At 46.4% G+C, this 27,895-nt stretch overlaps 1 protein-coding gene across 1 annotated transcript in view; it reads right to left on the bottom strand.

Moving 5' to 3' along the window:
• The window catches only part of myo6a (myosin VIa), a 70,211-nt gene that overhangs the window by 18,099 nt on the left and 24,217 nt on the right, over positions 1 to 27,895 (bottom strand). Inside the window, 14 exon segments of the mRNA XM_035617328.2 lie at positions 36 to 126; positions 1,313 to 1,442; positions 2,769 to 2,846; positions 2,962 to 3,092; positions 7,027 to 7,120; positions 8,162 to 8,200; positions 10,244 to 10,414; positions 10,872 to 10,967; positions 11,312 to 11,439; positions 14,718 to 14,790; positions 15,925 to 16,016; positions 16,824 to 16,981; positions 22,965 to 23,109; positions 25,078 to 25,258. Coding sequence (XP_035473221.2) covers positions 36 to 126; positions 1,313 to 1,442; positions 2,769 to 2,846; positions 2,962 to 3,092; positions 7,027 to 7,120; positions 8,162 to 8,200; positions 10,244 to 10,414; positions 10,872 to 10,967; positions 11,312 to 11,439; positions 14,718 to 14,790; positions 15,925 to 16,016; positions 16,824 to 16,981; positions 22,965 to 23,109; positions 25,078 to 25,258 — 1,607 coding nt within the window.

Genomic DNA, 27,895 nt, shown 5'->3' with positions numbered 1-27,895 from the left:
GACAAAGACAGACAGACAGAAAGACAGAAACCCACCGTGGCTTGTGCTTCCTTCTGCAGAGCCACATCCGAACCGTCTTCTGCATCTGGATACAAGCGCTGGTCCGATACAGAATCTTGTTCTTCACTGTGAAAGACGGAAAAGACAAAAGACAAAAAGACAAAAGAGAGAAAGAAATGAACCGATCATCTGCAATCACCATATTTAAAACACGGGTTCTGAACAGATTTCCAGTCAACTTGGTGGACGGATGGAACATTTCCTTCAGGATGAAAAGTGACTGACTGAGGGTGGATCCAAATTAACAATCCAGATCCTAAATGTGCTCATGGGGAGTTGGATTCTCTTCAGCCACTGTACAGTAACAAGAAGAGACAGAACCCTGTAACTTCCAACATGTCTGAGATCATCTGTCACCTGGTTCGTCTTTTTCTTTCTTCCAGTGGATTTGATGACGTCATGACGTGTATAGACTGTGGAAGGTCTGAGGAATGGGAGCAACTCATCGGGAGGGAAACGGGTCAGAGATGTGACGTTTCTGTTTGTGTTCCGTACGTATTTTAAAAATGTCTTTATGGTTTTATTTTCTGTTCTGACTTCATCACACAGAGTGCTTTCAAAAGCCACAGCGTCGCCTCCACTGCTGCCACGGTAACGATGTCCACCTCTGTGGTGGGACACGACGACACGACGACACAATCATACGATCATACGATGATACGATCACACGATGATCCGATGATACGATCATACAATGATATACGATGATATGATCATACAATGATACGATGATACGATGATACGATGATACGATCATATACGATGATACGATGATACGGTGATACGCTTCGGCAGCACTTGGCTGGCGTCCACTTCCTGCCGATGGAGGCTCGTCTTCACTGGAGGTCAGTAACAAGAACACGTTGTGGGAGAGAAGTGAAGAAGAGGCAGACGAGGAGGAACTAAAGGAAACACCGGCATCAAGAGAGTGATGGGGTAAGAAAGCGATCCAAAAACCAAATCATATGATGCGATACAGTTTGGTGCGATACGGTACGGTACGATACAATACGACGAAACGACACAACAGTATTTACGGTACAATACAATATGGTACCATTACATTCAGTTTGGTACTATACGATACAGGAACGATGCCATACGAGAGAGAGAGAGAGAGAGAGAGAGAGAGAGAGAGAGAGTTGATATGAAGCTGCAGTGACTTTATGGATCTAAAACCTCTCATCATCATTCATCATCATCATCATCATCATCATCTTCATCATCACACCAGAACCAGATGGCTGCTTACGTTTGATGACGGACAGGGCGCACCACTGGACCTTCTTCCACCGGCTGTGGATGAGCCACTTGTTGACCTTCTTCACCAGCTCCGCCAGGTGGTCCGGGTCCGACTTCATGATCTGGTCGAACTCCGCGAACTGGACGGAGGTGAGACACACGGACACGGTCAGGTTTCACGACCCAAACACTAACAGATCAATAAGTCTTCCATAATCTAAAAAAAAAAACACCTTAAGGAAAAGTTTTACCGCCAGGAAATGCGTGATGGATGAATACTTGGTGCGTATCAGAGCCTGATATTCTACTGAGCCACAGTTTAATCTGAATCTGTCCCACGGCCCCAAATATTCACTATTGCACCAAATGTGTGTTTGAAGTAGTTCCCAACAAGTGCACCGAGACTAGAGCGAGCGGCTGGTTTAAGAAATCCGTGAATCTTCTTTAAAATAAAACAAATTTGAATTAAAAACACATTTTTTGATGAAGGAAAATTAATGTAGGATCGGGGAGGATTGAAAAACAGACTACGAGGAAGTTGGAAAGTATTTTGGGAGGAGCTAACAGATTACTGTTTAAAAAAAATCTTAAAATACTTAATAAATCGGCTCCTACTGTATCTGAGAGTAAACTTTTAAAATTAAATTTTTTTGGGGGAAGTACAAGTCAAAGAAACACTGATGAATAAAACAACAACATTTGATCCGTTGTTGTCGATCCTTGTTCAAATTGATCCTTGAGCATTTATCCTCATTTCTAACAAACAATGTCAGCGATGTATATTTCTTATTCCAGTGGAATCCACTTCTTCACTCATGCATCTTTTATGACGAGTCAGGGATCATGTCTGAGATCTGTGATCGTATCCTCCGGAACCTCGGACTCACAAACCTTCAGATTCTGCTCCTGCTGCCTTATTAATGAAACGACCTGCTGAACTCCCTTCTTTTTTTCTCCCCCAGCGTTCACGTCTCATTGTTTTTGTCAGTTTTCATCCAGAACAAATTTCTGACGTGGTTGGTGAAGCACCGGTCGAGCAGCCGACCCTCGGGGTTCGGGACGTCCAAGACTTCGCACCGTCACGTTAAGCAGCCGGTTATGAATCTTTCATGATTCGCACCAGGACTGTAGCTTCATTGAAATAAATGAAATAAATGATTTACCGAACGGCATGTGATGTGTTATCCTGGGGGGCAGCGCGGCCTTCCTACCAGTAACACGTGATAATTCATCACGTGATGTGAACAGCTACAAAAGTTTCAGAGAACTGTATTAATCCCTCAGAGTTAAATCTGCACAGGAAAGCCACGTGTCTCACGTGATGAATTATTCATCTGCTGGAGAAACAGAAACCCCATCTGTCACCTCAGCAGCCAAAATGACTAATACGCTTCCCCTCTCTTTCTGGAGGAGAACAATGCCTAATGTGCATCAGCTGGTGCACACGAGGAGAAGAGCGCTCTCACCTTCCCTGGCCGGAAAAACACTCTGGTCAGGCCGAACTTGTAGTCGTTCTCGTTCAGTCCCAGAGCTTTGAATAAAGCCTGCAACACAAACACGCAGCAGGTCGTCGGTAAACACGGAAAAACGTGGCTGTATGATAATGATGACGAAGGGCCGGGATCTAAGGGCCGACGCCGAGGCTGCAGAGGGACGGACCTTGCAGAAGAGTCGCGGGTCGAGGCGGGTGAGTTTGGGAGGCATGTACTTCTGGTACATGTTGTAGAGCTCGTGGAAGGGGGCTCTGGAGGGGAAGCCGCCCTGCATCAGGTCCAGCACCGACACCATGCCTGCGGGAAAAACAGGGAGGGAAGGGTCACGGGTCACAGAGAGGATCTCAACCGACAGAAAGGCGTCCAGTATTCAACTTTTCCATCTGCCTAAATTTGAAAAATCCTGGTTTTCGTTGGATTAACAACTAGAGTTAAATTAAATCAATTCAGCCAATGCAACAACAAAAAAAGACGATGCTATGCTAGCATCTCTGGGAGAAAATAAAATGCCTATATGCATTTTGGTTTAGCATTTAGGATGCTCACATTCGCTAATTATCACTATAAAAAGGGAGGTCATCGGTATTTAGTCATAAACCAAAGTATGATACAAATTAATGACCAGATGGTGGCGCTAGATCAAATATCGTGGCATTGTTATTAAAGGTAATCCTGAGGGGAACATGAATTTCTGAATCCTTCCAATTGTTGCAAACACATTTCACTCTCAACCAAAAATGTCAACCAGGTTGTGGCGCTACAGGAAAAGTCAAAATTCATTCTGTGGGGAACATGAACACGTTTACACCAAGTCACACTACATGGCAGAAATCTGTCCAATAGATATTTCACACTCAATGTGCCAATGCGTCGAGTTAATCATGCCGGTTAATTGACAGGTTGGATCACTGGGGTGTCAGCACATATTCAGGGGTTTTACTGTCAGAAGCAGCCATATGTGGCAAACATCATCTTAAACACTGAAGATCTGATGACGCACCTCGATCACAAAGTACTCTTACTGACTGAACTAAATCAAAGCAGCACAACACTTGTGAAAAGATGAGTAGCATCAGGCTGCGTTGCCAATTAGCACAATCCGACAGCCTCGTGTACTTTACTTGTACATTCAACTGTCGACGCCGTCCATCTGTGTTTGTGTTGTCGTGACTTTCAACAGACTGTTTTCCTCGACGTGATGAATTGATTTGTTTCTTCAGACCCCCCGCGAGCGCAGATGATTTGGCCTCTCTGAAGCCTTGTTAGCCTGCGCAGTTCGCTTTGAAAACTCATGAAGTTACTTCACAACCAATTCCCTTTGCCATCAAGTGATTTCACAGCATTTTCTAGTCGACTCCACGACATCGAGCAGGAACTAATGTAAAGAACATTTCCTAATACCTGAATACAGCTACTGAATCCTAATTAGAATGTTTTAGCAATACATAGACATTAAATGTGCACAACACAATAAAATGTAGTCATATGCAGCTACAAGAACATTTAAAAATGTTTACGGATATATAATTATTCTTCAATAATAGTGTAATACACAGTGTAAATATAGTTTTAATAGCAATTTATCAAATGTTTGTAGAGGCTACTGTAGCACAATGTCAATGCTAATCAAAAGCTATTGTTGTGTTGCATGAGCATTACACCCTAATACTAATGTTAGCTGTTGTATGTTGCACGTGATGTTGATATTGACACCAACACGTCGTCAATAAACTGCAATAAGCATCTGTGGAAACAAGACGCAAAAAGATGGCTAACAGCACGATCACGTTAGCACACGTGTAGCAACAGACTTTTAAATAGTGTAGGGTCTTTATTTGTAAGAAAAAGATTATTTCACGAGAAGCTAACGCTCAGTGAAGTTAAAGGTGGCGTGGTGCTAACAGCTGACCTGTTAGCTGGTCAGCACTAGTCCATTTAGCAATTTACATTAGCATCGCTTTCAAGTATAATATTCTTCTTCTTTTAATTATGCCAATTAAACGCGAGCATGTTAATGAGGAATCCTATTGTGTGTTAGCATCCAACAGAGTAGGCGTTAGCTATTTTTGCGACATTGCTCTGAAACCTAAATCATGCCGGTTTTCTGTCCGTCTAATGTAAATTTAAGTATAAATTATTATTTTTTTTAAATATATGAATAAACTTTACCTGCTTGCACTGCAAAAAACGACAAACCAGGAAAAAAATTGTGCGAATAAACCGAAAACATTTAGCTTAATGTTCAACTTGTGTCCACAAGCTACATGACTTATTGTGTGTCCTGCCATGAACATCAACCTGCAGAGATCTTCCAGCCTTCACCTGGTGTAAGAATATCCAGATGAACTTTCTCAGAGTGATTACGAAACTTTCCTGTGAGCTATTCAGATAAAGCTGGAACCTGAATGTCGGCCCCCGGAGCTGCACACACAGTAATTCATATCAGGCGTCCAATTGTAATTCCCTAGTGCGAAAGAACACAAAGGCAATTTTAAAAAGAGTGCATGTTGACCTCAGAGCTCTTTGGAGAACAAGCACTCAAACCAGATCTGTGCTTCAAATAAACCTGAAGCTTCAGAAGGAAATATTCAAGATAAGTATTCACGTGAACCAGGGTTCCTGAACATTTTATCCGGGTCTTAGTTTCCCTCCACTGGCTCCGGGTTAAAAAATCCCTCACCGGTTTATGAAGTCCCTCTAAGACCCTCTAAGCCCCATGCCGTGGCCCTCTGCTCTGAGGATCCAGCCTCGTCTCTGGGCGTGATTAAATCTACATCTTGTACTTTCAGGAGCACAAACAATAATGGAAAAGCTCTGTTTGGTTGCTGAACATCCCATTTTTGGACCTAACCACATCCTGTTGGTGCAGGCGCGGGCGGCTCCACCCGTCTATTCCAAACTGTCACAGTTTCCATTCCCAGTCCAATAAGGCTGATAAGAGCGGTGCCGGGACGCGCTATCAGAACGGGGCATCGCCAGCGTTTGTGTGGATGAAGGCAAAATCTCAGAGGATATTAAAACCACCAGCTCGTAATTTCTTTTCCTCCAAACCTGACGGGGAAGGGAGGGGGCGCATCACTTCTCCGCTATTTCTTTTTTTCCTCTTCCTGGTTTGGGGAATTGAACAAGTTGAAGACATTGGGGTCAAAGTCAGAGCAGCGACGGAACAGAGAAATCTAGTTCTACAACAACGACACCGGAAAAAAGTGGCCAAGAGCAAATAGGAGTTTCTGCAGCCTTTTTAATGCTTTAACCACCTTTTTTTTCGGTCATATTACTAAGAGTATGAACATATGATGTGGCGATGTGACCTAAAATTATTTCTATCATACTTTTCAGTATCTCACCAGCAGTAAATAACAATTCTTAATGATATATTTAAATGGCGTTTAATTGCTAGATATACAGATTTATTTCAAGTTTATTGAAGATTTCTATCATGAGACAGTGATCTCCCTTATAGCAGCTGTAGCAGCAGCAGGTCTGATGGTTCTGACTGAAAGCAGCTTCCTGAAGCACAACTGCCCCCGTTATTGTTTCAGATGCACAAAAGGCTGCGATCGCACAGAAACACCTTCTCCCCGACATCACCGCCGACAGCAGGAAGCATCCGAGACCTGTTACCGACTTCTACCGTATTAATTAAGTGAACGCCACATTACGGATTGTTGGTTTTATTTTACAATTCCAAATTGTTGAGATATTATGTGTATCAGGAGCAAAACACAGACGTTCTCTGTGCTGGTTGACTTTTAGCAGACTTCAATAAACCATCGGCAGAGCCACACCTGAGACGCGCCGTGGAAAAATACAATAACAAAATATTGTGACATCATCACCGAACCAAATTGCTAAAGGTGCAGAGGAGCAGTGAGAATGAACAGGATGGATGTGAACAGAGTTGGACTCGGTGCTGGAGAGATGACGTAACCCACAGTGTGGGTGGATGTGAAAGAGAAGAGAGAGGACGAGGAGGATGATAAGGAACTGCCACACTGAAGGAATCTTCATGAGAGCTGGTGGTTTTTCCGAAAGGCCAACAGATTAATCCTGGTTTATCTTCTGTTGAAAAGCCAAGGAGGGTTCAGATTCTAATCGCGAGCACGGCAGCGGATAGTAATTATCTTCAGTTCAGTGTTCCCGAGGGGAACTACGCTCTGCGTGAGGCAAACAGCTCCGTTAACATCACACATCACTCGTCCTCCTGCAGCAGGTTGAAGACGTTACTGACCGGAGCACTGCAGCTGGGAGAGGATCTGAGCTCCTTCGAACTGATGGCTGATCATCTTCAGGTTGGGCTTGATGCAGCGGATGAAGCTGGAGCCCTGCGGGACGGAGGCCGGGATACGAGAGAGACGTGAACAAGAGGAACGTTACAGTATCGTGACATTACACAGAACGTGACATTCATGACATCCAACACACTTTGACGCTCTTGTGCGTGTCACGGCAGATTGAATTAGATTACAACAGTTACACTGTCACGGTCTCAAGGATCACTTTAAAGCTACAGTGTGTAATATTAAGAAGAATTTATTCACAGAAATTGAACATATTGTCCATAACTCTGTGTTCATATACGAGTTAAATATAGTTCCATGAGGTGGACCGAGTCTCCATGTTTCTACGTCGTGTTGAATATAAAACATATAATATAATATAACATATTATATAATTGAATACGTCGCAATCGCATTTTTAATTTTTTCAGACGCTGCCGGAAATCGGAAATGGAATCAGCGGTGCGCCACCATAAAGTGTCCCCCGTCGGTTGCTTGGTCGGTTGCGTTTTGACACTTTACCACCAGAAAATTATGCATTGGGGCTTTGAGCTTAGACAAAGAAAATATAAAGTTCACCTGTAGTTGTTAATACCAGCATCAGTTTGTAATCGGATTTCTTAATGATGAACGTTCTACTGTAAGTATAACAACAAATATTACTGTATACATTACCCAACAGTATCAATGTGTACATTACTCCTCTCAGGTTGCCAGTTTCGTTAATGTTGTATTAAATTCCTTTCTTGGATTTATAGATAATGATGATAATAATTGTAAATGCTGAATGTGCTCAATGCGTTTGATTTTTAAAGCATGTTAAAGATTCATTTGCGGAACTTTTGGTGAAGGTGCAATATTTTCAATGTTTGAAGTAATCACGTTTTCAAGTAATCAAGTATTCAGATTAGATGACATTATCTTTTTGTAATGAAATGGATTACGTTACTGATAACAAATATTGCAATCATGTAATTTGTAATCTGACCCGACTTTGACGGTATCACACAGCAGCCTGTAGCACCAAACCATCACTGAACAAGAAGAAGAAGAAGAAGAAGAAGAAGAAGAAGAAGAAGAACTGACCGTGCTGCGGAGCTTCTCCAGAAGAATATTCAGCTGGGTCTGCAGAAAAACACAAACAAACGAAAAAAGATTGTGTGATTAAAGGAAGGTACAGTAGACTGCAGTGAACAGGCGGAGCCAGCCAGCCACACTTAATAATAATAACTTGAGATTTATATAGAAGCTTTCAAGGTACACAGGGCCGTTTCACAAAAACAAATAATAAAAGATAAAACAAACCGGGAACATAAAATAATAGAAACGCTTCCTCAGGATAATGAATCTCCTAGTGAAAAGCCTCTGGGGACACCGCATTGGTTTTGGCCGCCCTGGTGTCCCAGTCGGGTGGGGTTTCTCATAAGTTGATGTCTTTGTACATTTAACTATCGGCGCAATTAAACACTAAACAAACACCGCTGCAAAAACTGTGTTTGTCTCGATCCTTCATTATTGATGAATCATCAATTATCCATCAGTGCTGGACTGAACTTCCCCTGGTCACCTTTGTTTCTTGTAGTGTCGGCGATGCATTATTCATGTTTCCTTAGGAGCGTCTGCATTGAGTGAGTGTAAATGTTAATTCATGTATAATTTACTGTATGCTAACTAGGGGTCAGACGTGTGAGGTGACAGATTGTAGCAGGGTCACAACTCGGTCATTAATAACGGTCATTAGCACAACAGCAACGTCCTCGTTTGTCAGAGACAACAGGACAAAGTTAACTTGGCTGATGTCCAACTATCGAGCTCGTGTGAGGTTTCAACTTGGTGTACTCGACATGGCTTCTCTGAGCAACGTTTTGTTCATCAATCCGACATTTTGAACCAATGGAGTTGTTGACAGTTTGCAGGGACGCTGGAAGACCGAGAGAAATTCTATATAATGACGTGATAATAGGACTTCTTCACACCGTCACTTGTTTGGTCCGCAGTCAGAGAACTGTGGGCAGTGGCAGTGTCTCATCTGTGACGACGACCCCTGGTCAGAACTCAGCAGGACTCTTTGCCTCCTCACTCACACTCACAAAAAAAGTAACCTTAGGAAAAGTGTTGGGAACAAAAGGATGAAGGATCCAACACTCCGGTGACGGACTGTGTCCGGATGTGCGACGTATCAGGAATATAAATCACGACTCCATACGCAAGAAAGGGATCACAGATTTGTACATGAAAGACTCCAATACATATTCCCCCTCTGCCTCCTGCAGCGTACATCACGCTGCGACTCTGATAACAGGACTCAGGTTATAGGCTCGCTCGTGGTTCATGGTTCACCTGGCCTCTGGTCATGTGACACATCAGAGCACATATCAAGGTGAAGTCCCCCTCGCGCTGCAGATACTGAGGAACGCTGCTCGCTCTGTTCTTCATGTTCCCACGAGACGTAATTACAACCAGCTAATGTTCCACTTTTTGAGCCTGATCATATGAAAGTCTCATCGGATTCTTATTGTTGGTTAGATTTTTGATCCTCGAGTTGCACTGATGAGACCTTTGTCCAGGTGAACCTGAGCCAACGTCACAGTCTTCAGAGTGAAAGGGAACAATCGTCTTTATGTTCCAAGGTCCAACGAGCCGGCGGTCGTCACAGTGATTGTTGGCAGTGATGGAAACGTGAGACGTAACGCTGTGACGAGTTATCACAGAGGTGACCTACACCTGCAGCCATGCACCGATTGGATGGTACCGACTGTCAATCACACTGTGGCCACGCCTCCTATACATACGCTGCTTTAAGGTCTATGTGACTGTAGATGGACCATAATGTACAAAATGAACATTGTGTGTTGAAGAAGAATTGAAACTAGAGTCACGTTCTCATAGAGTCGCCCTCTGCTGGTCAGTGCACAGAATACAGACTTCAATCTTTTTATAAACAGTCTATGAACACAATACAACAGCATGAAAAAAGAAAAAATAGAAAGAAAGAGAAAATTGTCAACTGGAAACAAGAAAATGGGTCTAACCCTTTTTTAAAATAGTTTTGTGGGAATCTGACAGATCAATACTTAAGTGTTGTAAAAAAACAATTCCACACAATCGTCCACCGACCAGAGACTCAGAAGTTTCGATCCTTCTTGCACCTGAAACGTCCCGTCTCACCTTGAACTTGTTGCCGACGCTGATGAAGCTGAGCTTTCCCGCCTTCTGCTTGACGTCCTTGCTGTTGTTGGAGTTTTCGAACAGCTCGCGGACGAAGCGATCCTTGGACTCGCTGACCAGACACTCCAGAGACATGTGCAGCGCGTCGTTGTTCTTCTCCACAAACTTGGTCTGAACAAGCCGCAGAAAAGAAGAGAAACGTGTTTTCTGATTCACAACGCTGTTTCGGATTTTTACCTAAAAACTCCTCTATGTGTTTCTATTAAGTCTCAGAATGTTTTTATCTCAATATCCTATATTTGACTTGTTGCTTGTCCTTCATGGCCCTTCTCCCTCCGCTCTCTGTACAGATGTAGAATGCTTTTAAAAAGCAATATGACAACAGAGAAGACCAATAAAACATGCAGTCTGAATCATATGAGACGGTGCGTTTCGTTTGGTCCATTTCTCAGAATCTAATCTAATCTGTCATAATGAGTCACTTGCTTTCATGTAAAGAAGTAAAACAGATCCTCTGGTTCTGAGTGTTTCCTTCAGTCCAGTGATCAAAGAAAAAAAAAACAGGAATAAATAATTTCATGTGACATTATTTTCAAAGAGGGCGGCGGACGGCGGTTCGTGAACGCACCGTCTCGTAGCACACGGCTCCTGCAAAGTGTCTGATAATAAATCCTTCATCATCCCTCACGTTCCTGTGGACGGACAGCTTAGATTTCCTGGGTACCTGAGGGACACACAAACACCCAATGAAACACTTAAGACTCAGCACAGCTCCGGCATATCTTGCATTTACAATGACATGCTAATTCCCGGCCCTGTCAATCAGCCTCGGCTGGAAACGGAGATTAAGAGTCGGTGTTCAGTAATTTAACCGTCAGCGACACCACATCACTCTGAGGCTCAACACTTATTCTTTACTCAAAATCACTCTGAGGGTATATGAGGGAAGAAAAACCTTCATGGAGGAGAACATGTTTGAATCAAACAACGTGGACGGAGATGTGGTGTCCAACAGATTTATTTTGACTTTAATCATTTGATTCCCTCGGGTGTGTCTGCGTCGCTCACCGTCAGACGGAAGTGGTCCTTGTGTTTGTTGTGAACCGTGTCGGTAAAGTGCTGGTCGCTGGGTTGAGGTAGTCGGTTCTCTTCGTCCAGGATGTCCAGGACGCCGACCAGCTTGGCCTCCACCAGGTCTGCGTGGGGGAGACGAGAGGACAAGCGAGACGACACCGTTTAATGAGGCTGCCGCAGATCGCCTGAGGCCGGCGAGACAAATTAAATCCAGGAAGGGAGGGAGGGGGGGATGGCGACGATTATAAAATCTAAATTAAAGTTCAATCGAAAGGGAAGAGGAGTTAAGATCGTAACAGTTCCTCCTTGACCTGATCCGACTTGACAGGCGACGAGGGAGCGGACGTGAATATTGCTGCTACATCAGAATAACATAGTTCTCCTTGAGAAAACCTCAAGAAACCACAACCAAGTCCAGTTGCTCCTCATTAAACAGCTTTGTGGATTCAGGAAGAAAAGCTAAGGACTATTTGTTTTCTGGGACATCAGATTTTTACAAAACTTGCTGCTGCTCTATTCTATGTTGCAGAGTTTGACCCGTCATGACCGTAGCGGACGCCAAGCTCGGTCCAGTCCTCCTGAGCGTTACGAGGTCTTACTGATGCTTCAGGGAACGACTGGTTCCTCCGGTGAGTTGTCTCTTTGGAACATTCAAGGTGGTCGGACTTGTCTTGTGACCTCAGGCAAGGAGGACTCCTGTCCGTTGGTCGGATGGTTGGTTGGATGGTTGGTTGGTCGATCGGTCGGTCTGTTGGACTGTTGGTTGGTTGGTCAGTCGGTCGGTCAGTTGGTCAGTTGGTCGGTCGGTCAGTTGTCCGTTTGTAAGCAGAATTACGCTAAAACTACAGAACGGATATCCACAAAACTTGGTGGAAAGAAGGAACATCAGCCAAGAAAGAATCCTTTAAAATTGTGTGCGAATCTTGACAAAGGGGTGGAGCGTGGATTTTTTTACATTTTTTTTAATTTTCACAGCTTTCACAGGGAATAATTTGTGTATCTTGATTTAATAAATGTTTCATATTTAGAGGACTGATATCTATATGTGTGTGCTTCATTGAATTCAAGGACGGTTGGAACTTGGCTGAGCTTTGATTTCTACTGAGTGACATTCTAGTTAATAACTGTGTTGTGGGTTTTTTCCAATGCAGATGTCTGTAGAGTCAAAGAGCGAAGCTCTGAGAGAGATTGTGAATGAAAGACTCTGATAATGAAAAATCTGTTTCCTTAACCAAACAGCTATCAAAAAGCCATCGCTAATCTACAGTCAATTGACTTTAGAGGGAGAGATATTACATTGGCAGAGTTTTCCTTTTAATCTAATGAAACCGATTCGCGAAGGCGAAATAAGGACAGTGCACATGCAGCGAAGTCTTTAACAGACCATAATTACATCACCTGATATTTGCCTTGTGTTTTCTTTATGACTGTCTCTTCAGCAAAAACTGTAATATTTCATCTTATCCTTTCACTCGACCGACAAAATATCACCGACCCGAGTGAACGGTCCAAAGGTCGGCGCCGCGGTGACCCCTCGACACGTCTGGGACAGAAGACAGACGTGGTTATAAGGATCCATTCATCCCTCCATGCCTTCATCCATCCATACATCCCTCCATCCATCCCTTCATCCCTCCATCCATCCATCCATCCTCCCTCCATCAATCCCTTCATCCATCCACCCATCCATCCCTCCATCAATCCCTTCATCCCTCCATCCATCAATCCCTCCATCCATCCATCCATCCCTTCATCCCTCCATCCATCAATCCCTCCATCCATCCATCAATCCCTTCATCCCTCCATCCATCCCTCCCTCCATACCTCCATGTCCTTCACCTCTCTCAGTCACAGGACGACTCATGAACACAGATGAGAATGAAACTCAACGATCTGCAGAAAAAAGTCTAAGAGATGATTTATGCTGACAGGATGAAGGAATCAGTTCATTTAAGAATACGACTTGACGAGGAAGACTAAATAAGGCGAGAGTGAATTAATGTGATGATTGTGACGAACGGCGCTCGACGACGTGACTCCTTAAAGTCACGTCATCTCGTGGTACGAGTACAACACGTTTTCAGTTTTTGAAATATACATCTTTTTATTGCTCAATAAATTCTCGGTGATGTTGAATACACGGTGCGGCGGGAGATTATTCATAACGATCCCTTCTGCCCCAGATGAATGTGGTTTTAATGTGGCCTTTAACGTCACGGGGACGTTAACGTTACGCCCGGGAATTTGGCGATGCAGAAACAAAAATGGTCGTTTTGGGAGATGACAACTTTATTATTATTATTATTAGGAGATTTTCCAAGGATTGATAAACTGTTTTAAAATCCACTTTGTCTCGCATTAGGTTTGTACTTCTGGGATTTTTATATTTCATGGTTTTCATGTGGACTAACTATTTATTTGGATCCGCTCCAAAGATGAATGGGTTCTTTCTCGGCCGTGTCCCACACCTCCACAAAGTTGAATGGTAAAATCTGCTCAGTCGTTTTTGCGTAATCTTGCTGACTAACAAACAGAAATGAACACAGATGCACAGAATCCTCTTGGTGGAGGTAACAACAGGAAACCAAACAACGGGTGTCTTCTAGTTTCTACAGCCTCGAGCCGATGGGCTGATCTCACCGTGGCCCGACCGCCGCCTCCCTCCAGCTGGATCTGCTCATCTGATATTGATGCTCTTTCACAAAGCTGGACATCAGGAGAAAGCGTAATTAACCTCCCTCCCTGATGAAGACACATTTGAATCGTGACAGAGGTTCATCACCTCGCCTCTTTACCTCTGTCCACCGAACAGCCCCGGGGCTCCGGGGGTCACAACATGGAGGCGCAGAGCGTTGGAGTCGATAATGAGCAGCACGGCGCCGCTCACGGCTCATAAACACAACTTTACTGTTGCCTCCTCCAGAACAGCTCCTCAAGATTGTAGAATTTATGTTTGTCATTTTCTCACTGAAGGGTTTTGTTCTCATAAAGTTCAACAAGCAGCAGCAGAAACTCTGCAAAACCTCCGGCTGGAGAAGGGTTCGTCCGCACGAGATGAGTTTGTTCAAACCCTCAGTTACGTTTATTATACATAAACTAACATGTCCCAAGTGTCTCCACTTCCTGCCTCAGAGACGCTTCCAGTGGATCTTCATGCTGTTATGATCTCAGACGTGTGTACCCTGCTTCTTGTGGGTCTTCTCACGCACATTATGTTCTTAACATGAGAAGAAAACTAAAACATAAACCATCTCTTCTGAAGGAGGAATAAATAAATATTCAACACCTCCGCAGATGGAAGACGAGCTGCTCTGAATGCACCGTCACGAGCGAGCGGCGCCTCGTACACAAACAAGTGACATAAATTAAAATGAATAAAGAAACATATGAATCCTCGTACCTATGCAGTCCTGATTGTCGACGTAGTGGACCTCGTTGACTCCGAGCCCCTCCCTCTGGTACAGCTCTTGCTCCTGTGAATGCAAACCAGATGTTTTATAATGAGAAGCCGCCACGATATCGGCGGCGTTGGTCTAACGAGGACGAGGGACGAGTCGGCGGTTTCCTGCCGGAGGGGCTTTCGTCCAGCTCGCAAACAAACGGCTCTTGGAACCGGGCTCGCTGCCTTGACACCCTTCGTGGAAACTGAGCGCTGTAAAGGTTACGACTTTCCCGCCGCATGTTGCCAAACAGATGTTTCGGACGCCGGTGGCTACAAGTCAAATGAAGCGTGTAACATTTAGGGAGGGAAAAACTGCAACAGATGAAAATCAAAAATACACTTTGACCTTTTCCGAGGTGTGTGTTATTTTATTCAAAAGTTCTCACAGATGTCATGAAGGTTTGGGACCGATGCAGAACGTTCAGTTTCTGCAGCTGAACAACAGGTACACTCCTGAGGCCTTGTCAGGGTTTTCAGCTCAAAATATCATTTCTTTATTTTCACGGTTTCATTTTTGGCAAAAACATCAAACACAAGACAAAATTAAAAAAAAACAACCCGGACGGATGCCGCGGCGTTCCAAGGTCGACCGCTGCACGTCTGAGCACCCGAGAGCCTCCGAGTTCTTTACGAGACCTTCACAACGACTGAATTATAAATGGAGCATGATTAGTTTTCCAAAATAGAAATGTGGTGTTGTGTGGAAGAGTCTAGACTTTTGGTGCCGCCCGCCTGACGGTTGTTTGGGTGTCGGAAAACTGGGACTTGAAAAACAAGATGATAACAATTTGCAGTTATGAAAGAAATTGACCGAAATCAACAGAAACCTTTCTGCAGCCGTTTGGTTTCTGAAAAGGCTTTTTTTTCTACATAAACACTGATCGTCATGAAGCCGACTCTCATTCATATTCGTTAGAGAGAATGAACACCTATCAAATATATATATATATATATATATATATATATATATATATATATATATATATATATATATATATGAAAGATTTAATGTTGTTGATGTGTCTGGGTTTGGGGAAATAAATACTTTAATTCAAACATGAGAAACCTACAATTTAAAAAAAGTAGACAGTTGGAAAGTAAGTGCTGTTATCAGAGCAGGAACCAAAGTGGTGAGCGGTCGGTGCGAGGCGGTCGGCTCGCTCACCTCCTTCAGGATCCGCTCGTTGAAGAACTGCTGCAGTTTCTCGTTACAGTAGTTGATGCAGAACTGCTCGAAGCTGTTGTGTTCAAAGTATTCTGCAAAGAGAGGAAAGACGAGCAGCAGACAGTCGGTCAAAGATGCGGCACAGTGAAAGCTGACAAGTGGCACTGTTTCAGGACATCACGCCGCGCGGCAGCCGCACAATGTGTCAGAGGGAAATTGAGACTTCAGCTCGGAGGGAAAAGCTTTTGTTCGTAAAGCACTTGAAGCATCGACAGTCAGAACTTTTTCTATTTCTTTATATTCTTTCTTTTTTCTCTGACACTTCAAATAATATATATATCAAATAATATACTGACTGGGATTTCCCCCCTGAAACTCCTTTGGCATAAAAAAAAGGATATTATCATATTAAACATCAACAATATTCAACTGTCACAAATCAAACAAAAAACGTTGTTTTTTTTTCAATTAGAAAGTTTAGTTTAATGGCAGTTGTTTTTGTTTTTTTTCCGGAATTCTTTTTTTAAAAAGCGAAGCATATTTTCTCGTTGCGTGATTCGCACGAGTAAAATGATCCGGCGTCAAACTCATAGTGTTGAGAATCTCAAAGAACTTGTTCATAGCTTTTTGATTCCTTTGCATTTAGTCCGCACTTCAGCCTCTAGTGGCTGAAACGAGTATTACAAAGATAAAACATGACAAAGAAAATATGACCAAAGAGATAAAAATCAACTATTTTTACATTTAAATCAAAAATAAGCCTAAATAATCAGCCTGAAAAAAAAATCCCCTCCCGTGGCTCCTGTACAAAAGCAGCAGATTCTTATTCTGGCATCTTATGAAATCCGACACATTTTTAACACTGACAGTTTAACAAAGAGGTTCTGACGGCTACTGACCGAAGCCAGCGATGTCCAGGACGCCGATGAAGTTGGCGGAGGAGTCGAAGGGGAAGCACTGGTTGACCCTGGTCACCACGTGGTCGAACAGGCGGCTGTACACCGCCTTGCCCAGGGCGTCGCGGGCGTTGTTGGCCTGCTCCACTTTGAGCGGCACTCTGGGAAAACACACACACACAACCAACGATCAGTGGTGACACAACAAATCTGTCTCCACTTACTCACCTGCAGACCCACCACCAGTCGGAACAAACTGGACTTCCCGACACTTCGAGCAGACAATTGTGTTGTTGACGGTCGCGGTGGGGGATTCGCTGAGAGGCAGCGGCCATAAAGCGGCGACTGAAATCAGAACCTGGAAGGAATTGTAATTGCTTGTGACGGCGTGCGGGTCAGAAGCTGCAGAGCAAACAGAAAGAATAAAAGAAAAGAAGAGGTGACCCGATCGCAGAGGCCAGATGAAGTGTGCGACATTAATCAGCCGTGAGGTTCAAGTTTTCACCTCAGCTCCACTGCAGCAGTGCGCTCAAGGACACGCTGGGAAATAAAACTCCACACGAGCGAGCAGCACTCCCGACGCTCCGAGTAACCACTTCCAGAACCTCCCCCCTCCCTCGCTGACACATTGTCTCCCCTGCACATACGTGTGTCAGCCACGTGCGACGCCGACGCCTGATCCTCCTCCAACACATTTCACCCTGATCGACTGCGCGAAGGGCGACAACCCCTGAAAGCTGCGATCGGTGATTTACTCCCACATCTGCACTTTATATGCAAACGCATCAGAATCCACTATATATTCTATAGTGAGGCGGGGCCTCAACCTTTCACGATCGGACCCTTCGTGGAACCAACTGGAGGAAAGGTTTCAGCAGCTGGACACGGTGACGAGTGACTTATCGCCCGTCGACGGTCCCGCAGCTCGTCACCTTCAGCCCGGCTCCTCGCCGCCAACCGCACCGCCGCCATGTTTAATTCATGCCGAGCTGGAGCCTTCGCTTGAAAGGTCTAAATGCCAGGGCGGCGTAATGTCAGAACACTAATCATACAAGTAGCCTGATATGTATTCTCCGTGACTCTCTCTCCCTCTGAGTGTGATTACTCATGTCGTCATCCGCAGATCAACGCTCTCTGAAGACGCCACACGAGGGAAAAAGAAAGATTTTAATTTGTTCCGTTCAGCCACGAGGGAAAAGTTCTTATACGTGAGAGACACTTGAGGTTTGTATTGAAATGTTCTGACTCTCATTCTACCAAGCTCTCCTGTCATTCCTTCCTCCAACTCCTTTGTCTTCCTGTCGCCTGCTTCAGTTCAGTTCAGAAGTTCTGTTTCGCTGATCGACAACTCATCTAAGTGTCAATCGCTACATCTCTGTCGTCTTCTCTGTGAATCACCTGAAGACACGCGTGCTTCCTGTCAGCTGCTCATCCGGTTGTCGTTGTAGTTGTTGTGGTTTTGCGTCGGGCGGCGGCAGGAAGAGTAACATGCTGACGCTGCATCAACTCGTCCAAAAATAAAACCGGAGGAACAAGCAGAAGCAGAGGTCCTGCAAAGTCATCAGTTATTCATACTTGTACATCAAAGAGCGTTTAACCCCCGAAAATTCAGATCAGCTGATCGTCGACCAAACTCAAAGTCAAGTGCGCTTTGATTGAAACCTCAAGGTGACGTGTGACGTCCGTGTTTATAATTGCCCCCAGCAGTTGTAATGTGTGTCCGCGTGTAGATTCTCAGAACCGAGTGTTTGCTGTCATTAAAAGGAGGAAGCCGCCGTGACCCTACTGCACAAGCGAGAGCGAGTCGACCGATAATAACTGCCTGAATACTAATTACGCAGCCTGATGGTGTCTGGCTCCAACCAAGGAAAACAAGTTGCCTTGTTAACAAGAAGTAAAGTGTCTTGACTCATTTTCACAGCAGAAACACCCTGACGGAGGCTCGTCAGAGGCTCGTCAGAGGCTCGTCAGAGGGTCGTCAGAGGCTCGTCAGAGGCTCGTCAGAGGCTCGTCAGAGGCTCGTCAGAGGGTCGTCAGAGGGTCGTCAGAGGCTCGTCAGAGGCTCGTCAGGGGCTCGTCAGAGGGTCGTCAGAGGCTCGTCAGGGGCTCGTCAGGGGCTCGTCAGGGGCTCGTCAGGGGCTCGTCAGAGGCTCGTCAGAGGCTCGTCAGAGGCTCGTCAGGGGCTCGTCAGAGGGTCGTCAGGGGCTCGTCAGAGGGTCGTCAGAGGCTCGTCAGGGGCTCGTCAGAGGGTCGTCAGGGGCTCGTCAGAGGCTCGTCACAGGGTCGTCAGAGGCTCGTCAGAGGTCGTCAGAGGGTCGTCACAGGGTCGTCAGAGGTCGTCAGAGGGTCGTCACAGGGTCGTCAGAGGCTCGTCAGGGGCTCGTCAGAGGGTCGTCAGAGGCTCGTCAGAGGTCGTCAGAGGGTCGTCACAGGGTCGTCAGAGGCTCGTCAGGGGCTCGTCAGGGGCTCGTCACAGGGTCGTCAGAGGGTCGTCAGAGGGTCGTCAGAGGCTCGTCAGAGGCTCGTCAGAGGCTCGTCACAGGGTCGTCACAGGGTCGTCACAGGGTCGTCACAGGGTCGTCAGAGGCTCGTCAGAGGGTCGTCAGAGGCTCGTCACAGGGTCGTCACAGGCTCGTCAGAGGCTCGTCAGAGGCTCGTCAGAGGGTCGTCAGAGGCTCCTCACGGGCTCGTCAGAGGCTCGTCAGAGGCTCGTCACGGGCTCGTCAGAGGCTCGTCAGAGGCTCGTCAGAGGCTCGTCAGAGGCTCGTCAGAGGCTCGTCAGGGGCTCGTCAGAGGGTCGTCAGGGGCTCGTCAGAGGGTCGTCAGAGGCTCGTCAGGGGCTCGTCAGAGGGTCGTCAGGGGCTCGTCAGAGGCTCGTCACAGGGTCGTCAGAGGCTCGTCAGAGGTCGTCAGAGGGTCGTCACAGGGTCGTCAGAGGCTCGTCAGGGGCTCGTCAGGGGCTCGTCACAGGGTCGTCAGAGGGTCGTCAGAGGGTCGTCAGAGGCTCGTCAGAGGCTCGTCAGAGGCTCGTCACAGGGTCGTCACAGGGTCGTCACAGGGTCGTCACAGGGTCGTCAGAGGCTCGTCAGAGGCTCGCTCGTCAGAGGGTCGTCAGAGGCTCGTCACAGGGTCGTCAGAGGCTCGTCAGGGGCTCGTCACAGGGTCGTCACAGGCTCGTCAGAGGCTCGTCAGAGGCTCGTCAGAGGGTCGTCAGAGGCTCCTCACGGGCTCGTCAGAGGCTCGTCAGAGGCTCGTCACGGGCTCGTCAGAGGCTCGTCAGAGGCTCGTCAGGGGCTCGTCAGAGGCTCGTCACGGGCTCGTCACGGGCTCCTCACGGGCTCCTCACGGGCTCCTCACGGGCTCCTCACGGGCTCGTCAGAGGCTCGTCACGGGCTCGTCAGAGGCTCGTCAGAGGCTCGTCAGGGGCTCGTCAGGGGCTCGTCAGGGGCTCGTCAGGGGCTCGTCAGGGGCTCGTCAGGGGCTCGTCACGGGCTCCTCACGGGCTCGTCAGAGGCTCGTCAGGGGCTCGTCAGAGGGTCGTCAGAGGCTCGTCAGAGGCTCGTCACGGGCTCGTCAGAGGGTCCTCACGGGCTCGTCAGAGGCTCGTCACGGGCTCCTCACGGGCTCGTCAGAGGCTCGTCAGGGGCTCGTCAGGGGCTCGTCAGGGGCTCGTCAGGGGCTCGTCAGGGGCTCGTCAGGGGCTCGTCAGGGGCTCGTCAGGGGCTCGTCACGGGCTCGTCACGGGCTCCTCGGGGGCTCGTCAGGGGTTTCCTGCCTGTAGTTGGCGCACAACTACAGACCTGAACTGTCGCTGGAGTTACTTTCCTTGCCTGTAGGGGGAGTTGGCCCAGACGAGAAACTGCTGCAACCTGCAGAAAATGACGTCTAACCACCTGGAATCATTTCCAAGATGTTTGTACTTCCATTAAAAAAAAGAAAACTCCATTAAAGAAACATAACAGGTACGAACGCACAACTCCCTTTAAGCAATAAAAAGAATATAATACTTCAGAGTGCAGCAGGAGGAGGGACATATGTGCTCCGACACGCCAACTGTCACATCTCAGTGGACACAGTTGGTGTAAATGATGCCTCTCACACTGGAGCAGAGGAGCTGAGGCTCCGGATGTGGAGAGAATGTCAATGTACGAATACGAAGGTCGTGTCCTCGGTTACAAAAACCTCCTGTACAGAGGATGTGTCCAAATATTAAATTCACGGTGACCCTCCCCAAGTATAAATCATATAAGAATGATCTTAAAAACATAAAAGGAAGCAAACAACAAAAGGCTCAAAGCTTTTCATTGTCCTGCCTTAAATGGGGTTCATTAATAATACGAGAGAGGAGGATTTAATCTGGCATGATTTGTTATCCCTCTCAATTTTCACATTAAAAAAAAAAATTAATAAGAAAAACAGTGAAGGTCGCCTTCAGGAAGAGAGCCTGCAAACGTGAGTCACTGAGGTGAACAACAGCCTTTTCTTTTTTCCTTCTTGGGGCCACGTGAAGAAGATGACACGGCGTCACATCAAGATATCTCTGATAGTTTGGAGTCAAAGAAAATCTGAGAACCGAACCTGTAACATATAGTTTGACACAGACGCGGCTTCATCAAGTGGTTTTTAATCCAATCACAAGACGGTTTGCTGATGAAATATGTAAGATCGCTCGACTGGTCGCCTGGTAAATAATCAGTTGTTAGTGCTAATGTTGGCTACGTAGCGTTAGCAAAAAGATACAAATCGTCCCTTAAAACAAACTTATAGGGAGTCGTGTTCACGTTGTATTTGCCGGTCATGAGGTTAAATTGTGAAAAAAAACGACGCAAAATTGGTGCTAATATTAACATGACTGAAGGCAGCTAGTAGCCAAAGAAGCTAACAAATGGGCGGATTAGCGGTCGCAGTGCAAAGATGAGATTGTTGGAATATCAACATTTTCTAATTAAGATACATGAACTTATTCAAAATTCACTTCCATTTCCTGCGTCATTTCTGGAAACGTCAGCGAACGCTTTCACAACACGTGAACTCTCCGAGGTCGCGAGCACATGGAGAGGGAAATGGACTTTTCTTGCGAACACAGGAACCTCCGCCGCCAATCGAAGGCGGCAAAAGTCGCAGCCCCTTCGCCTCGGTTGTCACACGGCCTTCTGGGAAATGTAGTGGAGCACAAGTGTGAGAGTGGAGGTGTGCGACAGCCACCTTCTCTAATTAAACTCCCTTCAGCGTCCAGATGGCTTCACCCACAACCGCCGCTGACAAAACCACATTCAGGTGTTTATCGGCGCCGCTGAGACGCGGAGGGCGAGCGGCCAAGCGGCTGCTCGCCAGCTCCTCCGAGCCTCGTGTCCGTTTCCTGGACGACCTGATGTCGGCTGACGTGAGATCGTGTTTGTCCGTCTCTCCGGGCGGAGTTAACGAGACAGGAAACACAGGACTGAGCCCCCTCGCGTCTCCTCGCGTCGTCCCCGTGGACCTGACCTGCTGAGCTTCAGAGTGACAATATTGTCAATCAATGTTTCTGTACTGCAGTGGTTCCCAACACGAGGGCCGGGGCCCGTTACAGGGGCCACAACAACAAACAATCTTATTCTTCGTCTGAGAAGTCTTAGTTAACGTAAAACGTCACCACCTACAAGGTCCATTCAGCGGCTCTAGTAGTTCTGGAGCTAACGATTGTAGATATTAAAATGTACATTTTTCATATCTTAATAGCCAAAACAATCAATATTGTTAAGACGTCATATTCAAGTTATGAAGATGACATAAGTTATTCAACTTATTTTGTCTTAGCAAGAAGAATTCCGTTCATAAGAAACTGTGACCACAGAAGTTTGGTTCGTTGGTTCGTTCGACCGTTCGCTACTGAAAATACTCGTCGGTTTCAGCCCTGATCTTTCTGTTTTCCATGTGTGAGTAATATATTGTTTGTGGTTGAAGGACAGAATCACACGGAACCTGAAGGAAAGAGCAGCGCGTTGATGTGGAACCTCTGAGATTCCCGCTGTGGGACGGAGGGAATGAGTCACCCAGGACCCGGAATGTCAGTGTACCGGCATCCAGCAGTTTGTGTGGCTCAGTGAACGTGTCGCTGTAAAAGACTGTGTGTGTGTGTGTGTGTGTGTGTGTGTGTTCACTTACTTAATGACCGTTCCTTTGGCGCCCCCTGCTGTCGTGAGCATGACCCTGGTGGTGAGGCTGACTCGCAGGTCGTCCTGCTCCAGGCCCAGCAGCTCGGCACAGTGCTCCAGGGTCTGACTCGACTGCTTCCTGATGGTGCAGCCGCCTGCCAGACGAGGACAAGGGCAAACAATCAGTACGGCTCCTGTCGGGGCCTCTGAGGCTTCAAGCTTCATATTCTATATTCATACAAATATATATATATATATTCATTACACTTTAATCATCTGTTCAATTTTGTTGTTCTTTGTAATCAATGATTGGTTTGGTGCAACACATTATTTTCATTCTTTTAGCTTCTTTAATTTTTTCTTTGTGTTCTCGCTTCTCCATCGAATGAAGTTTCCTTCCTTTCCCGTGAGCATCCTCATCCTCATCCTCATCCTCGCAGGTGAGGTGGGGTCACAGGAACTCTTCCTCTCCAATCGACGCCGCCGCAGAATGAGAACCTCTGACGACGAGCCAAAGGATTAAGTGTTTGTTTGTGTTTTTTGAAACCCCCGCATTTCTGCAACAAACCTGCGCTTCTACCGTGACATATCGACACGTGTGATCCCTCCGCTCGGCGCTCGGTTCGTACGGACGCTCGCAGGCACAACGGCTCTAACAGACTCAAGGTGAGCGAGCGAGAGTTTACGCCCACGAGCTGCGAACTGAGTGAGTCCGTGGAGACACGAACAAAAGCTCAGATGGAAATAAGTGGGCAACGGTCGAAACGAGAGGAGCTGAACAGTGCAAACTCTATTATTATTATATATATATATATATATATATATATATATATATATATATATATATTTATTATGTTTGTCATGTTGTCTCGAGAGCTGCTGCTGCAGCCGGTGAGAAGTTCTAAAAAGATCGGATCAATGTGTAGAAGCCAATTAATCACATCAGATCCATCAATATTGATAAAAAACATTTCAGTTGAAGGAGACTTTCACATGACGACAGGAGGAAGCAGGGAATCGACCTTCTGACAAGTGGACGACCCGCCGCTCTAAACCTCTACGTCACCAAACCTCCGGGCTAATTAAACCCAGAGATTCTGAGGATTCATCTGTCAGGGAAAAAAAGTTCTCTTCTCCAGATCGTCCGTCCTCCTCCGTCTCTTCTCGTCACAGCGTCCGACCGATTGATTCCGCTGCCACATGTCGGCGGCGGATCTGATTCCGTGTCCGGCCCCGTCACATCTGCAACGCTCGTCTTCATTATTTATCTTCTTCGCTCACTCACTCGCGTCTCTCAGCTCTGTGGCGCTCGGCGTTTCAGTCCAAACTTTGTTTCGACGTCTGAACTTGTGACTTCTACATGAAAAAAAAAGAAAAAGAAAAACGCTCCTCTAGCTTCTGCAAATTGTTTCAAATCTCCCTAAAATCCTCCCTCGTGGGGACGTCGGTCCAAACTGTGAGCCGAGCCGGATGATTACCTCCCCTGACTCAACACGTTACGCCTCATTTTCTGTAAAACACGCGCTGCGTTGGCTTGTGAGAACCAGTCTACTTAACAGGCGCCCTGCTGCGCCGCCTGTTTGCCTTGAAGTGCCCTGACGGGCTCCAACCGATCGGTCCGACCTCTCACGACCCCACCACGTCCCATCGAGGTCACTCGCATCCGCTGACCCGTCGCTTCTGGTCCTCCCAAGGTCAAAGGTCGTGCCTTTGCGGTTGCGTCCCTCGAACTCTTTAAATCTACCGTCTTGAAACACTTCTTCTTCTCTGTCTTCTGTCTGTAAAACTGCTCCTTGTGCTTTATCGCGTCGAGCTCGTGCTGTTTTTTTGTGTTGTTGTTGTCGTCTTGGTTTCTTTCTTTTTACATGTGAGCGTTATATTGATCCTAACGAGTGTGGACGCAGACGCGGTGGTTGAATGTTTGACGGCGATCAATCAGAGAGCAGAGACTCGACGGGCGAGACGCCGCCGAGGGAGCGGAGACGGAACGTGGGATGGCTGCCGTCGGATACGGAGCCAAAACAAAAGCACTCTGTCAGAGCTGATGAACAACGGACCAAAGCTCCTGGATGGACTCTGTGTGTGTGTGTGTGTGTGTGTGTGTGTGTGACCTTTGTTCTCACCTGACGTGCTCCCGGCCTCCTCGAAGTCGATGTTCCCCAGGTGCAGCACGCCGGCCACCACCCGGAACAGGTCCAGCTTCTCCGTGTCGTCCAGGCCGATCTTCTTCATGGCGACGCACATCCTGTTGAAGTCCCCTTGGTCGTCCAGCAGCGGGTCCTTCAGGGGGCCCGACTTCGTGTGCTGAGGAGGACGAAGAGGGACGAAGAGTTAAAACGTCACTCTGACGGTTTCCATCTCAACCGTCATCTCCTCTCTCACGTCGTTCACCTCGACTCACGATTGATCAGCTGCGTGTCGAACATTCATCGTGTCGTTCAAACTTTATTTGAATGACGTCGTTATTTGAACTCTCCTGTTGACAAGACTTCCAGCGTCCCATTGTTCCAACCACACACACACACACACACACACACACACACACACACACACACACACACACACACACACACACACACACACACACACACACACACACACACACACACACACACACACACACACACACACACACACACACACACACACACACACACACACACACACACACACACACACACACACGTCAGTAACCTTCTCAGGAATGTCACAGTATAAACCAGATTCCCGATCAGGTTCTTCATCAGATTCTATCAAAATCTATTCAAACTCTCAGAAGAGCCGATAAGGAGCACGGTGACCTGAGAGCGGGAACCTGAACCAAACCGTCAGTCGTTGACCAATCCACCTTCAGTGGCTGGTGAGCAGCCGGTAACAACCGTCTTCAACAGGACGTAGAAACATGGAGACTCACACGGAGGTCGGTCCCCCTCATGGAACTATATTTAACTCATATATGAACAGAGTTATGGACAATATATTAAAATTTCTGTGAATAAGTTCTTCTGAATATTACACACTGCAGCTTTTACAGACAATGGGTGGAGAACAAAGTCCTACGCGTCTCCTGCTCGCTGGCGTGTTGACGACACATGGATCTGATAGAACACTGCAGACTGTCCAATGAACTGGATTTCCACATGTTGCCCTGTGATGAGGCCACTTCTTAGAATCTGACATCGAGGACACGATCCACGTCTGAAATGATCTTTTTCTCTTTCTCTCTCTCTCTGATTGGCTGCGGACACAGACGGGAGGACGTGGAGGTTTTCACCTCGCCGCACTGTGACATTCTGAGATCCACAAGAAAAAAGAAAAAGAAAAAAAGCAATCTGACAGAAGACCTGTCTGCGATTGAAACGCTATGAATCTTCGACAAGGCAGCACGGAGAGGTGGAGTCATGCATTGACCCCAAACAACGCAGAGGGAAGATGTGAGGAGATGAAAGAGGAGGAAGAGGAGGAGGAGGAGGAGGAAGAAGAGGAGGAGGAGGAGGAGGAGGAAGAAGAGGAAGAAGAGGAAGAGGAGGAAGAGGAGGAAGATGAGGAGGAGGAAGAGGGGGAAGAGGAGGAGGAGGAGGAGGAGGAGGAAGAGGAGGAAGATGAGGAAGATGAGGAGGAGGAAGAGGGGGAAGAGGAGGAGGAGGAGGAGGAGGAGGAAGAGGAGGAAGATGAGGAAGATGAGGAGGAGGAAGAGGGGGAAGAGGAGGAGGAGGAGGAGGAGGAGGAAGAGGAGGAAGATGAGGAGGAGGAAGAGGGGGAAGAGGAGGAGGAGGAGGAGGAGGAGGAAGAGGAGGAAGAGGAGGAAGAGGAGGAGGAAGAGGAGGAAGAGGAGGAGGAGGAGGAGGAAGAGGAGGAAGAGGAGGTCGTCCTGTGTGACATGAGACGGAGCAGTGAGGAGACGCAGTTCATCATCTATCACAAATCACACGCCTGCGATATCTGCAGAAAATAGTTTGACTTGACCTGAGGCACCGGACGAGAGGGAACTTCTCACGATGGCACGTTCGAACGTATACTGTATTTTTTGTTCATCTTCATTGTGGTAAAGTTAATCATTGTCTCTGTAAAGTATTTTAAATCTATTTTATTTTAATTTTAATACGAAATAGTAAAAAGCCAGATAATAAAAATTGGAAATCCTGCAGCTCCAACCAGCACCATTGTTTTTTTCTCTCATGAAGAAACATTATATCACTTAGGGACGTTATGATGGATAAAAATAGTGAAACAAAAGATGATAAATCATTGAACAAAATGAAAGTAATCATAAAGCGATGTAAACGTGAGAAGCGTGAGTGTCGGTGGAAAACTCTCTTGCCCGTGTTCCTCGTTAACGGATGCGATAATTAACAGTGCTGCTCTGCAGGGGGACCACGCTGATGGAATACTTGTGCATAATTAATCGAAGGCCGAAGGCAAAAAGGAAGGAGCCGATTTCACACGATGAGATTTTGTTATTAATGCTGGATCTGGTCTCTTTGTGCCGGAGCTCTCGGCCCGGCTGCTGATTTAAATTTTTTCCGAGCGTCTGAACAACAGAAACTCCAGAGAAAAACATTCCGAATATTGTGACAATATTTTTCCTGACACCACACATTTCTTTAAAATGCTATTTTGAAAACAGATAAGGACAAAACATCACCAGTATATTACTTTGATCAGGGACGTGCCAAAGCAGCGAGCAATAATCCCCAAACTTCTCTCAGATATGCTGCGTCATAAACACTTAACCTGTGAAAAAATATAACTGAAATCCTATAATAATGGACGTTATCTTACAAATAGTCACTTTTAGCCTTTTCCTTATTAAAGGGGCTTCTATTGGGAAAACACTTAAAGCTCCAGTGTGTAATATTTAGAAGGACTTATTCACAGAAATGTAATATTTGTCCATAACTCTGTGTTCATATATGAGTTAAATATAGTTCCATGAGGTGG

Source organism: Scophthalmus maximus, chromosome 18 (genome assembly GCF_022379125.1).
Source record: "Scophthalmus maximus strain ysfricsl-2021 chromosome 18, ASM2237912v1, whole genome shotgun sequence".
NCBI classification, from domain to species: domain Eukaryota; kingdom Metazoa; phylum Chordata; class Actinopteri; order Pleuronectiformes; family Scophthalmidae; genus Scophthalmus; species Scophthalmus maximus.
This window is presented reverse-complemented; position numbering and strand designations above follow the sequence as displayed.